Source organism: Candoia aspera, chromosome 1 (genome assembly GCF_035149785.1).
Source record: "Candoia aspera isolate rCanAsp1 chromosome 1, rCanAsp1.hap2, whole genome shotgun sequence".
Classification (NCBI taxonomy): Eukaryota; Metazoa; Chordata; class Lepidosauria; order Squamata; family Boidae; genus Candoia; species Candoia aspera.
In genome coordinates, this window is record NC_086153.1 from 160,953,094 (window position 1) to 160,968,414 (window position 15,321).

At 38.8% G+C, this 15,321-nt stretch overlaps 1 protein-coding gene across 4 annotated transcripts in view; it reads right to left on the minus strand.

Moving 5' to 3' along the window:
• EHBP1 (EH domain binding protein 1) overlaps positions 1–15,321 on the minus strand; it is a 267,597-nt gene that overhangs the window by 213,764 nt on the left and 38,512 nt on the right. For all 4 annotated transcript variants that reach the window (XM_063316932.1, XM_063316921.1, XM_063316914.1 and 1 more), the window contains exons 3-4: positions 8,394–8,451; positions 3,452–3,547 (exon numbers count right to left, since the gene is read on the minus strand). In XM_063316932.1, coding sequence (XP_063173002.1) covers positions 3,452–3,547; positions 8,394–8,451 — 154 coding nt within the window. The remainder of the gene's footprint in view (positions 1–3,451; positions 3,548–8,393; positions 8,452–15,321) is intronic.

Consider the following 15,321-nt stretch of genomic DNA (forward strand, 5'->3'; position numbering starts at 1 on the left):
TCACTTGACACAGCTGACCCTCAACCTTCTCCAGTGTGGTGCCCTTTAAATTAGATGGGGCTGCCGATCTCAGAGCATGGACAATTGCTATGAATCCAGTTCCCAGTGAGAATTCCCACTAGTGGATAAGCCTCTAGGAGCTTCAGAAGGGAGCAAGAATTAGGTCAGCATAAAAGTTAATAGAGACAAATGTTCTTTTAGCAATCATTAACCACATGCCCAAATCTTGACAGGACTGCACTTTTAAAAGTGTGCTGTTGCTGGTTTCACTTAAGTGTTATTCTCCCACTGTTTTAACATGGGATGATCTTTTTATCAGACCCTTCTCTTTTAAGGTGTTAAGTCTTATTTGGTGAACTACCCAGAGGATTGGCTATTGGGTGATACAGAAATACTTTCTTACTCTATTAACTTACTGCAGTACTAGCCTGCTGTCTTACACCAAGGTTGGCTTTCAGAGACCTTCCAAAATCAGGCAGGAAGATATCCTCATCATATTACACCAGTACCATTTGATGGCTTGTACCAACTTCTGGAATGTCAGAATATCATTCCTTTTCATATATAGCTGGCTGGTTCCTAAAATAATTTTCAAAGGCCGTCTTCTAAAAGAAATAAGATGTGTAGCTACTCAGAACAAAGTAGAGCTGCCCTGGCTGTAGAATGCCATTCCCAGTGGGGCTTACAGGGTGCCTACACCAAAATCTTTCTGATGCCAGACAGAGTTCTTTCTTATTCTTTCAGGCTGTGTATCCCTTCCATTCTAAAAGTGGAAATCACTCGGGGATACCCTTATAAGTCTTAGTTTAGTTGGGTTTGGCAACTAAAAATTTCTGAAAAGTTTTTATGCTCTGTTTGATGATGCTTCTGAGTTTCTATTTTGTCAGCCACCTAGACCACTTCAGCTAATGGCTAGTATGGAAATGTACTTAATAAGAATACAGGTAGTCCTCATTTAGCGACCACAATTGGGACCGGCAACTGAGTCGTTAAGCGAAGCTGTTGCTAAGTGAAACATTTTATGATTTTACTTCAGCTTTCCTTTGCTTTACAGATCTGCAAAGCCCATAAATACGAGAACTGGTTGCAAAGTTACTTTTTCATCCCCGTTGTAACTGCGAATGGGCACTGTATGAGGCAGTTGCTAAATGAGGACTACCTGTAAACATAAATATAATATATAATTGCATAAATAATTTAAATGTTCAGCATATTCTCTCTCAATGTATACACTGGTTTCCTATATACAGGAGCAAGCAATGTTTTGGTGGCTTAGGGCCACATATTTTAATGGTTTCGCTAGCCAAGGCTACAGTGAGGCAAAGGCATAACGCCATCAGCAAGTGGAGGAGCACAGGATTTCCAGTGGTTTGGCAAGATTGGGAGAATTGGGGAGGATGACGTTTTGCTATTAGTTGTGTGGCTGTGTTAAGCTTCCTTTAGGGCTTAGCACCTTTTCTGGGCTGATAACGGTCAGAAACCAGCAGGAAATTGCACATCCATTTATCAGCAGTTTGTTGAATTTCAGCATCCATTTCCAAGGGCCTCTGAAGCCACGAAAATGGACTTCAAGGATTGCACGCAGCCCACATTCTGCAGGTTGCTAACTCTTGCTGTATGACTACAGGTTCAAAGAGATGGAAGCAGGACCAAAACAGTTTCCAATTTGCATAGCATTACTGATGTATAACAACCTCTTATCAGAGGTATTTATACTTACTCCAAACTGAAAACAACACATACACACTCCTTCAACTTCTCTTGTTCCCATTCCTGCCTCTACTAACACTATCCCTATGGACTTGGGTACCAGGTTTTACTGTCAGGATGTTGAATCTTATTTGTAGTAAAGTAAATTGACAGGTACTGCAGACCAACAATATGTCTTTGCCAATTGCATGAGTAGTATTCGTAGTATTTAGATTTATTACTCTGAATCCAAATAACTCTTCACAGAAACAACCCTGCTCAAATAAGACCTTGATGGGTTTGTTTTTTAAAAGAAGGTCAAAAACCATGTTTTTTTAAATAGCAGACCAATTTTTGTGGTATATTCTCTAAACGTGATCCTGCAATTCTTTGACAGCTTATTTACTGAGTTCACAGCTCTAACCCTAATGTGGTTTCTTTGCTTTGGTTTATTACGAGCCACTGACAGTGACAATGACTAAGCTAAAAACTGTTTAAAACAATATTTAAGGGAAATGAAACACATTGAAAAGCCCTGATTTATTGTCTTAATACAGAGGAAAGAGGAACAGGAACTGGCCGGATAAGCCATGCCTGCATGCAAAACTGATGCTGGCTTCTTGTTCAACAAACAGTGGTTGAGAAAAGCTTGCTTAGGGTGATGCTGAATAAAGCCCTTGTTTTTTAGATTATTGGCTTGTACACTGTGTTGTTTCTTGAGAACCAAGAGGCATTATTAAATAACTTTTGATATTAACCAAAGCTATTCAGTACATCCATGATTATTAATAGGAAACTAATTCCTACTGAGCTCTGCAGGAGGTACTTTTAAGTAATTATGTGTAGGATTATTGTTTCTCATGAAATAATGAATGCGCAGGACAAATTAGTACATATCACTTCAAGGTTAAGCACCACTGAGTTCAGCAGGTCATGCTCAAAGATAAGTACATATAGGATTACAGTCCGAGGACTTGTTTTCTTTTGAAGCCAGTAGAGTCAAGGCTATACCTCAACATTGATTTGATTTTTTTTTTTTATCAAGAGGACCCGAATGAAGACCTAAGTCCTTCCTGGGAGCCTTGGGTGTGGCTCTCAAAGGCTTTCCAAAGATCCCGACCATGTTATCATTTCTAATGTGACTGAAAAGAAAAACCATTGCATACTCGGAACATAGTTATATTAGCCATATTTAATTAATTAAATCATTTCAAACAATTAAAATCAAATCAAGGATTCTGAACAGCAATCAAAACCCAAATCCTGCGTACTTTCTCTAGTGCTGCCCTCAGAACATCGCTCAAAACCCAGGCGTAGCCATTCACCCCCAAAGGTTGTAAATTCCTGTGATTGGAGAGTCTTTCAAAAAATATGGTGAGTTAGGATTGTGTTCTTAACGAATAAGTGCTAGAAAATAGCATCAGATTATACATGTCCTAACAGTCAGGAATCACGCTGAGACAAGGAGTAGGTCTCTAGTGTTTATTACTGCTACTTAAAACAGTATCCTAACAAACTGAAGAAGCGTGGGAAAAACCGAGACAGATAAACCCCAAAAGTCAAGGCGGGTCTGATCTGTGTCTCTTTGAATGGCTGCTTAATTCCTCAGTACTACGCATGCGCTTTCCCCCCTGGATAGAGGCCCCCTCCTGCTCACCATCAGTGCTCATGACAATATATACATACCTATCAGAGTTCTTGTTCATCATTCATCTATGCATAAATTTGGGCAATTCAAATTTAAACAAAACACCACACTTACCTTAAAAAGTGTCACAGTGATTTCAATGTTTTCGGGAACAGGCCACACTACTACACCACGGTAGGGATTCTTTATTCCTGGTTGCCAACTATGAGCCTGAAGAGAGAATTGGGAGAGAGGGGAAGAGGAAAGTCTTGATCCAGGAAGACATAACAGCTGGGATAAATGCAGAGAGCAAAATGTGTCATCTAGGGGCAAAGATGAATGAAAGAAGTATGCATACAACTAAAGCTAGATGCGGAAACATCTAGTATCAATCAGGGCAAGAAAGGAAGATGTTCTTTTGGAATTTGTCATCCTCTCTCCCAGTAGCCAAAAGTGCCCAGCTCAAAACACCTTAGATTCAGAATACATGGATCTTGGTGACCTTAGCTGGAACAAGCAGAACCTGCAAAATTCATCTTGCAGGCCTTTAAGGAAAAATACAGCAGAGGTCTGGAAAGTTTGGAACAGAATCTTTGGTAGTGCTACTCAGGCTTTTTTCTTAAGGGAGGGGGTGAATTTCAGAATTGGAGAAGGAAAGAAGGCATTATTTTCTCAGCCTGAGGCCAGTTCTAGATTAGTTTTTATCTTGATTTAATCAAACCGGGCAACTGGCTGGAACTCCGACTAAGAATGTATTAAGATACATCCAGTTAAAAATCTGGGTTGCTTTGTCTTTACAGTTTTGTCCATACAATAACCAAGATATAGAAGCACAGAACACGTTCTTTTGCTTTGCAATTTTTAAGTTGGAGCATGTAAGGAAATGACTGCAAGTAAATGATTTTATAGAATAGAATGGAATACTTTATTGGCCAAGTATGATTAGACATACAAGGAATTTGACTTGGGTGGAAGAGCTCTCAATATATTCACATAACATCAAAAATAAACAACAGTAAAGTAATAATGTTATTTACTCAAACTACACAATCAAGAAAGAAAGAAAAATTGAAGGAAAATAATACTACAGCTATTAACTAACACACACTCATATTTAAAGGGAGAATTAAGGGACAGTATACTGCATCTGTTGTCTAACATATGTTCACATTTAACAGAGCATTACCGGTCACATCTTAGCAGTCATGTCTTACCATACATTGTCAATCATTATATCATGCTATATTAATTAGGAGTTCAACAGAGCAATGGCACCAGGAAAAAAACTGTTTGGATGTCTAGATGTTTTGACATACGGTACTCTGTAGCGCCATCCTGATGGTAGAACTTGAAACAGTTTGTGTCCAGGATGCGAAGGGTCTGCAGATAACTTCTCCGCCCTTCTTTTGACCCTTGCAATATACAGGTCTTCTGTAGAAGGCAGGCAGATTGCAATAATTCCTTCTACAGACTTAACTATCCGTTGAAGTCTGTATTTGTCCTGCTTGGTTGCGGAACCCAACCAGACAGTTATAGAAGAACAGATAACAGACTCAATAATTCCTCTGTAAAACTGTACCAAAAGCTCCTGAGATAGATTAAACTTCCTAAGTTGACGCAGGAAGAATATCCTTTGTTGTGCCTTCTTGATGATAGTTCTGATGTTAAGCGTCCATTTCAGGTCTTGAGAAATTATGGAGCCCAAAAACTTAAAGGACTCTACTACTAATGCCGGGCTATCGAATATAGTAAGAAGAGAGGAGTTAGAAGGATACTTTCTAAAATCCACAACCATCTCTACAGTTTTGAGTCTATTCAGTTTCAAGTTGTTATAACTACACCACAGGGCCAGTTGTTGTACCTCCCGTCTATATGCTGACTCATCCCCATTCCGAATAAGACCAATAACAGTTGTATCATCTGCAAATTTCAGAATTTTAATTTTATTTTTGCTCTGTTGTCTACAATATAGGAATACCTAATTATGATATTACATGACTGTTGCTACTAATTACTAATATACTGTGTACAATCATATCATCATCCATATCATGGATAATGCATTTTCTGACTTTGGGCACATATTTTCAGCGCAGAGACCGAGCAGAAAGATTTATAGAGAGAGCTTTTCAGAAAGCAATATAAATGAATGTATAGGATTAAGATTCCAAATGTAGAATAGCAGTGAAATAAACAAAACCTGCCACAAATATTTACCCTCTTTTACCCCATAGAAGAAGTGCAGAAAGCCTCTCATGTTTACCACATTTGGTTAACATTTAGGCACACATATGGATTTAACATGGTTTGATCTTATCTGACTTGAACCAATTGCTAACACATTATAATTGGTTTTGGTAAAGAGGAACCCACATATTGGTCAAGGACTAAAGTCATACTCCAAAAGTCAGAAGAATGTATAAACCGTAACTCATCCTTTCACTACAAATATAATCCCATCAATCTCCGGAGGAACTCTCCCTATATGTACAATGAGGAAAAGCTAAAGGGAATCCTCCAATCATGAACTCCAGGACACATAAGATTGAGGTGGAAATGGAAGATTTTCTGTTTTCATCCACTACTGTCATTTGGCTGCTAGGCAACTAGAAGAAGCCTCTGTAATTAACTTCTACTGTAATGGGAAAGGGGGAGAACCAAATAAAACATAGATGATTTGTCAGAAGTTATAAATATACATTCCAAGTTTCTACTTTTCTTATCTATTGACATAATTGTGTTAAATTTGCTCCAGCACAAATTTGCTCCAACTCCATCAGATACCCAGACTGAGATATGGTCTCTCTCCCATCATTCCATTCCATTCTTACTTGGGCTAATCATTCTCTCTCTCTCAGCCCAAGCTAGCTCACAGGGTTATTGCTGGTGGGGGGCAGGGGAAGAGGAAGGACTATTATGTACACTGCTTTGGGGTCCTGTACAAAAGGTAGGATATACATCTAAATAACAATAACATAACAAATAATAAAATATTTATGCCAAACTATATATTTAAGTAAATCCTGGAACACAAATATCTTCTCAATACAACCGGATCCTGCATTTGACTTGCTTCCAAGAATGCATTTAGATAAAACTAATTACATTGCATAAAGGCTTGCATTACTGGCAGGATGACTAAGGCCTTAGGAAAGTTCATGGATCTATAGACCTGGAGACAGACTTTTCTAATCACATAAAAATATACAAGGTTTCTAAAAATTGTTCTGCTATAATTCATGAACTTAACTGGAAAGTAGTAACTTAGTTCTACAATTCTCAGTATTTGAGAAATGTTCTCTGAATGCCCCTATTCAAATCAAGTTAACTAATATTTATTTAACAAATTTCTATTTTGATAATTTATATTGTAAATAAGTTAAATAAATAAGTTAACTAACATGCTCTTCAAAGCTATTTTAACTCTTGAAGGATATATCAACTACTTAGGAATGGTGAATTTTTTTTAACAAGACCAACTTTACCTGCTATCTGAAAACCCAGGAAAGCTGGGAGCCTCAGAGTGCTATTTGTATTATGTGGCTGAACTAAGAAAGGATTATACACCATGATGTCCAACAGAACAGATTCACTTTCCTTGTAAGTCCTTCAAGCACAGGAAAGCAAAATCCCATCATATGAGCAGAAGTGGGCATATACAACATTGGGGTGGAAAATAATGAACACTGAAAGGCTTTTCCTATCAATGTAACTTGCATATTATGATACACATCTTAGATTTATGCCTGGCATTCTTATTAATAATATGCATGCTGAAGCCTATTTTGTGCCTATAACTCCCTCCATTTCTCATAAATTAATATTAAACAAGCACTTTAATTACCAATTAGAGTTAAGATACTAAAAATATATGGGCCCTCTTCTTATGAGAATGCATGAGAGCACAATTGCGCAAAGAGAGACAAGGTGACACATTCTGACTCGACTTATCCCTTGTCAGAGCCAGCCCTGATTCCTTCAGTCCCTGGCAGAATTTATTTATTTATTTGCTAGATTTCTATCCCCCCTTTCCTCCAGGTGCTCAAGGCTACATGCACAGCACTCCTTCATCTCCAATCTTCCCCCACAGCAACAACCCTGAGAGATTGGTTGGGCTGAGGGAAAGTGACTGGCTCAGTCCAACACCTTAACTTCTGGCCATGTGCCAGCAGAATCTCTATTCAGATTTCTCTACACAATACAGTGGAGGTCTAGAGCTTAAAAAATGGGACCTGGAATATATGGGAGCTATAGAGAGCCTGGTAGCATACTTGGTCCCATCCCCCAACAAGCTTTGACCTCTCAACTGCACCTACATGAGCAAAGGGCAATATAATTATGTAAATAATCAAAATCAAGTTAGGGCATTTTCTCCTCAGTATAGGTGATCTGATAAATGTAATGTGTTCTCTCACAGGACTGATTCAAATAGTAACTATGAATGATTTGCTATTTATTCATGCCAGGAAACTTTCTCTAACCAGACCTAATGTTCCACAAATAATGCGCTGTAGTGGAATTGTCAAACTATGACCTTCAGCCCTTTTATCCAGATAAAGCAGGGGGAGGGAGATGAAAAGGAAAAGGACGGGAAAGAAAAATCAGAAAGCTGCAGAACAAAGCTGTTCTTTGAACTGTACTGTGCTTATTAATATTTTCATAGGTAGTACTATTATTGATAGTAAGACCTGGGACTTAGAAATGGAAGAAATTAAAAACAATAGTATAATAGATGGATAAATTAATGAATTAGAATGTTTAATTACAATTGAATGCCATTTGAATAGCATTCAAGTGATATTGAAGAACCACTGATTTTTTTTTCTTTTACACAATACAGAGATCTGTATAACATTAATTTCTACAACGATAGATACTGATGTTGGTATTGTGCCTATTGAAATACATGCAGAGATGCAAAATCAGTCATAGCAGCAAGGATTAAAAGCAATAACAGTAATGTATTAGGGAAAATTCCTTTAAAAATTTTAAATCTCTCATCCTGGTCTTGAATCATGATAATTATCATGTGACATACTTCAAGTTTTATCTCCTAATTAACAGAAACAAAACTAACCTTAGAAGATTTCCTTCGGCTTCTTCTTGTCCAAACCACTACCAATTTATCTGGTTGCCTGTGGGGAAAAAGAAACATACTCACTATGAATTGTTTCTCTGTTGGTTTATAAACTATAACCTTGAAAATTACACTTTCTCTGCCCATTCCTGTATACTGTAGAAAAAGCTTACAATTCATCAGCTATCACCAATATGAACTTTTTTTTTTTTTGGATGGGGGTATATGGTACCACTCACCAGAAGTTTTTCAAATCCAGAAGAATGAAAATCCTGTTTTGAAAAATAATTCTATGTATTACACAAATGTATAGTAGGTAACTTCAGCAAAGGATCGTTACCTTGTCGTGGTGCTGGAGCTTGAGCACCTCAATGATGCCATGAGCTAAACCATGAAGGGCCACCCAAGACGGGAAGGTCATGACAGAGAGGTCAGACAAAATGCGATCCCTGGGGAAGGTAATGGCAACCCACCCCAGTATTCTTGCCGTGAAAACTAAATGGATCAGTACAACCAGAGATATGTCGGTATACCATCGGAAGATGAGACCCCCAGGTCGGAAGGTGGTCAAAATGCTACTGGGGAGGAACAGAGGATGAGTTCAACTAGCCCCAGACGTGATGATGCAGCTAGCTCAAAGCCGAAAGGACGGCTAGTGGCCAACGGTGCTGCTGCTGAACGGCGAATCCGATGTTCTAAGGATCAACACACCATTGGAACCTGGAATGTAAGATCTATGAGCCAGGGCAAATTGGATGTGGTGATTGTGAGATGTCAAGATTAAAGATAGACATTTTGGGCGTCAGTGAACTGAAATGGACTGGAATGGGCCACTTCACATCAAATGACCACCAGATCTACTACTGTGGACAAGAGGACCACAGAAGAAATGGAGTAACCTTCATAATTAATAGTAAAGTGGCTAAAGCAGTGCTCGGATACAATCCAAAAAACGATAGAATGATCTCAATTCGAATTCAGGGCAAGCCATCTAACATCACAGTGATCCAAATATACGCCCCAACCACAAATGCTGAAGAAGCTGAAGTAGAGCAGTTCTATGAGGATCTGCAGCACCTACTGGACAACACGCCTAAAAGAGACGTTATTTTCATCACAGGAGACTGGAATGCTAAGGTGAGCAGTCAAATGACACCTGGAATTACAGGTAAGTATGGCCTGGGAGAACAAAACGAAGCAGGACATAGGCTGATAGAATTTTGCCAAGACAACTCACTCTGCATAACAAACACTCTCTTCCAACAACCTAAGAGACGGCTTTATACATGGACTTCCCCAGATGGACAACACCGAAATCAGATTGACTACATCCTTTGCAGCCAAAGTGGCGGACATCTATACAGTCGGTAAAAACAAGACCTGGAGCTGACTGTAGTTCTGATCACGAACTTCTTCTTGCACAATTTAGGATCAGACTGAAGAGATTAGGGAAGACCCACAGATCAGCTAGATATGAGCTCACTAATATTCCTAAGGAATATGCAGTGGAGGTGAAGAATAGATTTAAGGGACTGGACTTAGTAGATAGGGTCCTGGAAGAACTCTGGACAGAAGCTCGCAGCATTGTTCAGGAGGCGGCAACAAAATACATCCCAAAGAAAGAGAAAACCAAGAAGGCAAAATGGCTGTCTGCTGAGACACTAGAAGTAGCCCAAGAAAGAAGGAAAGCAAAAGGCAACAGTGATAGGGGGAGATATGCCCAAATAAATGCAAAATTCCAGAGGTTAGCCAGAAGAGATAAGGAATTATTTTTAAACAAGCAATGCACGGAAGTGGAAGAAGACAATAGAATAGGAAGGACAAGAGACCTCTTCCAGAAAATTAGAAACATTGGAGGTAAATTCCAGGCAAAAATGGGTATGATCAAAAACAAAGATGGCAAGGACCTAACAGAAGAAGAAGAGATCAAGAAAAGGTGGCAAGAATATACAGAAGACCTGTATAGGAAGGATAACAATATCGGGGATAGCTTTGACGGTGTGGTCAGTGAGCTAGAGCCAGACATCCTGAAGAGTGAGGTTGAGTGGGCCTTAAGAAGCATTGCTAATAACAAGGCAGCAGGAGACGACGGCATCCCAGCTGAACTGTTCAAAATCTTGCAAGATGATGCTGTCAAGGTAATGCATGCTATATGCCAGCAAATTTGGAAAACACAAGAATGGCCATCAGATCGGAAAAAATCAACTTATATCCCCATACCAAAAAAGGGGAACACTAACGAATGTTCAAACTATCGAACAGTGGCACTCATTTCACATGCCAGTAAGGTAATGCTCAAGATCCTGCAAGGTAGACTTCAGCAGTTCATGGAGCGAGAATTGCCAGATGTACAAGCTGGGTTTAGAAAAGGCAGAGGAACTAGAGACCAAATTGCCAATATCCGCTGGATAATGGAAAAAGCCAGGGAGTTTCAGAAAAACATCTATTTCTGTTTTATTGACTATTCTAAAGCCTTTGACTGTGTGGACCATAACAAATTGTGGCAAGTTCTTAGTGGTATGGGGATACCAAGTCAACTTGTCTGCCTCCTGAAGAATCTGTATAACGACCAAGTAGCAACAGTAAGGACAGACCACGGAACAACGGACTGGTTTAAGATTGGGAAAGGAGTACGGCAAGGCTGTATACTCTCACCCTACCTATTCAACTTGTATGCAGAACACATCATGCGACAAGCTCGGCTTGAGGAATCCAAGGCTGGAGTTAAAATCGCTGGAAGAAACATTAACAATCTCAGATATGCAGATGATACCACTTTGATGGCTGAAAGTGAAGAGGAACTGAGGAGCCTTATGATGAAGGTGAAAGAAGAAAGTGCAAAAGCTGGCTTGCAGCTAAACCTCAAAAAAACCAAGATTATGGCAACCAGCTTGATTGATAACTGGCAAATAGAGGGAGAAAATGTAGAGGCAGTGAAAGACTTTGTATTTCTAGGTGTGAAGATTACTATAGATGCTGACTGCAGTCAGGAAATCAGAAGACGCTTAATCCTTGGGAGAAGAGCAATGACAAATCTCGATAAAATAGTTAAGAGCAGAGACATCACACTGACAACAAAGGTCCGCATAGTTAAAGCAGTGGTGTTCCCGTAGTAACATATGGCTGCGAGAGCTGGACCATAAGGAAGGCTGAGAGAAGGAAGATCGATGCTTTGGAACTGTGGTGTTGGAGGAAAATTCTGAGAGTGCCTTGGACTGCAAGAAGATCAAACCAGTCCATCCTCCAGGAAATAAAGCCAGACTGCTCACTTGAGGGGATGATTTTAAAGGCAAAACTGAAATACTTTGGCCACATAATGAGAAGACAGGACAGCCTGGAGAAGGTGCTGATGCTAGGGAGAGTGGAAGGCAAAAGGAAGAGGGGCCGACCAAGGGCAAGATGGATGGATGATATTCTAGAGGTGACGGACTTGTCCCTGGGGGAGCTGGGGGTGTTGACGACCGACAGGAGGCTCTGGCGTGGGCTGGTCCATGAAGTCACGAAGAGTCGGAAGTGACTAAACGAATAAACAACAACATAGTAGGTAAAGCAAATTTAAATTATTTCTGAGTGCCTTAATGTATATAACACACACACATATTCAATAAAGCAGACAATATGAATTATACTAGCTTGTTCTTTGGAAAATACAGCTTTGAGTGAAGCAATCTGGGGAAAAACGTGAGATGTTGTCTACTTACCTTCTCTTCCTATAATAGTTTCAGGTACTGATGCAAGACTAGCTGATCTGTGAATGTACAGCTAGCAAACTTGCAAAATAGTTTGGTTTTTAAAATAATGTCTCCTTTAGTAACAAACAATGCTAAAATAACTGAACACAGGTGCATGGTGCCTATTCTCTCCCACTTTGACTCCTGTAAGAAGCAGCAGTAATAAACTGATCAGGAGATTATCTTGGCAAAAAAAAGCTTAGCTTATGTCCAAATTAGGACATCTATGTTATAATTCAAACCAAAGCTGAAGGCATGGTCTGACATTTGCTTCCAGGTTCCTTAGAGAAGCGTCAAGTCAGGGTTAGATGCAATATTACACTTTTCTACCTTGGTAAGTTCTTAGGAAGTTTAACTGCTCTTGCCGGCACATAGAGCCAATCAGGAACAACCAAGCATCAGTATGCGATCAGTATGCTTGCTTATGAAAGATAAACTAGGATTCTGAAGAATTCTGATTTTAGCAACAAGAAATATAATGCAATGGGAAGAGAAAATGCTCTATGGCAAATCGAATTATTGGTTCATCTAGCTCCGTTAATGTCTGTGTTGATTGGCAGCAGTTTTATGGGGTTTCAGATCCATTCTTCCTTCTCCCAAACACTTCCTTAGACATGTTAGGGACTTAAGTTGGAATCTCTGGAATTCCAAGCATTGCATTCTGCAACCAACAGATCCTTCACTAATTAGTCCTTGCAGAAAGAGCATTAGGAATCACAGTGAAAGCAAGCTAGTTACAAAGAACTGGCACAAATATATGCTGATCAGACTGTAACCTATAAGGAATAATACAAAATATAAGAAAAAAATTAAACACTCATCTAACTATAACACAGGCACTCAATAGGATTTTTCCTATTAGTCATGGGCCTTAGAGAATTAAGCTGATGGCATAATGATTAAATAGGAATTCCATTCATAGTGCCAAACTTTAATCAATGAATTCTGTTTACCCAATACTTTATAATTTTAACTGATTTTGACATGGAAAATTATAAATATTTGAAGAAAAGAGGAGAAAGGTGGATGTAGCAAGCAAGGAAGCATATGCAAATTACAGAGAGAATGAAGAGAACAGGTTAGTGGAATCAGCTTAAGATCAGAGAGAAGCCAAACATTATTTTAAGCCAACAAAATTGCTGAAGTTGATGGTTGATTAAAAACTGCCCCTGGCAGCATACAAAATACTAAAACAAATTCTTTTTTTTTTTAGAGCACCTTTTCACTCTTGAACAGATGTGGGGTCAATATTTATCACTGAGAACAAGAGTGGAAAGCCAAGTTCTGTTTAAATCTCCTATTCCCCTAGTATTCTGTGGTGATTCTAATCTTGGAATAAGCCTGATGCTTTGAAAGACAGCAAGAGGTCCACCCACCTAGTTGGTGAGGGAAGATAAACCATACTTGAATTTTGTCTTCCTTCTATGCTCTTGGTAGAAATTCAAAATAAAGGGACTAGCAACATAAACTTTTCATCACTAAAAGAATCTCTTCACAAAAAATCACAACATTCTTGGGTTCTTCCACAAATACAGCATGAAAATAATTACCATAGTTCCAAATTGGAATTAGAATTAAAATTAGAAAAATGCATAATTGTACAAATGTTTTTACTTTTCTAAAGAATTCCTTGGGGGAAAGAATAATCATGCTTCTTAATTTCAGTTCTGCAACATTTGGATGAGGTGGATTAATTTCATGGGCCAAAAGAATAGATTGCAGATTGCTATTTTACTTCAGAAGCTAAAGTCCAGTCACAGATCAATACTAACAATGAAATTCAAATCCTCAGAAAGAGCCAGCAATTAAGAATTTCAGTTTGGTCATTTAACACAGGACAGCTTTTGTTGGAATTCAAATTCTACCACTCTTTCAAACAATAAAATCTGCTGGCCGTGAACCCAACACAAAGTTCTTTCAAAAATAAAAGCAGGAATTTTATGAAAGTCATGTTTCAGGAACTTATTTGCAAACTAGAAGAAATTTGTTCCAGCAGGCTGGGTTAAAGTATGAGCTGCTGCAAGCTGAATAAACACACGAATACGATATTCTAACTGATAAAAACATTAATTTCCTCAGCCGTGAAAGCTTTGGTAATCAGCCACCTACAAACTCTGCCATGAAAGTAGTTAATTCCAAGGCAGCCTCTGGTATACAAATGAAGAACTGGCACCCCTGCGCTGGGCAGCAAAAGTTTTTGGAGTGTTGGCCCTAGTGAGGGCATTGGGACCCCGCTTCGAACAAGCAAACAAAAGAAAGCATGGAATCTGTTAATATATTGTTTTCTACTACAGATTAAGGTTACTATGGTAACTAATCATTTTGGCCGGGTGAAGAGGTTGAATTTAATTGTCCCCTTTTCGGATGTTAATTTTTGCACCTGGGGGGAAAGAACTTGCCTGGACTTGTTTTAGTTTCAGTTTTCCCTTCTGTGTAGGCATGTAGAGAGTTAAGCAGCTCTCACTGAGAGCCTGTAAGAATGCAGAAACTTTTAAATATGTTTTGCTTTCTGTAAATAAAATTATTTTTATAGAAATGCCTGGTGTGTGACTTTTCTGATCTCTCCTGGGCCAAAGGCTTTCCTAGCAATCTGCCAACAGAATCAGCACAAACTAGATATAATCTTTTTGGTTCTTCCTCTAAAGGCTCGGCAATAACTAGATGATGTCACCAGACAGAACCAGTATAATAGTTCTGTGGTGAGGGGAGGGGTACTTTTTCAAAGCAAGAGGGGCGAAACTTAATGGAAGATAAATACAAAAAAATACAGCTAAAGATAGAAACAAAATAAAAGAGCAGCTAAAACTGAAAACATATCAACTAAGTTATAAAAAGCACATTTAAAACTTCAGGTGGGTGCTGAAAGGTTGATACAGATGAAGCCATGACATTCTCCCTAGGGAAGAAACAACAGAAAATGTTACCCTGAGAAAGTTCTCGCTTTCTGGCTATCTCTTGCCTTATCATATTTATTCTGTTCCATTTTTGCATGGCTCTTCTTTCCATAGGAGGCCAAAGCAATTTAAAAGAGAAAGGAAGACATGCCTTAAATAAAACCGTTGTAACCCCCCCACACACACACACACACAGTGTTTGAAATAAGAAATCTGTACACTAACAATAAAGCTCATTAAAAAGAGAAAACCAAAATAAGTAATAGGCAATTTGGTCCTGGAAAAGTTATCAAATAAGTGTCT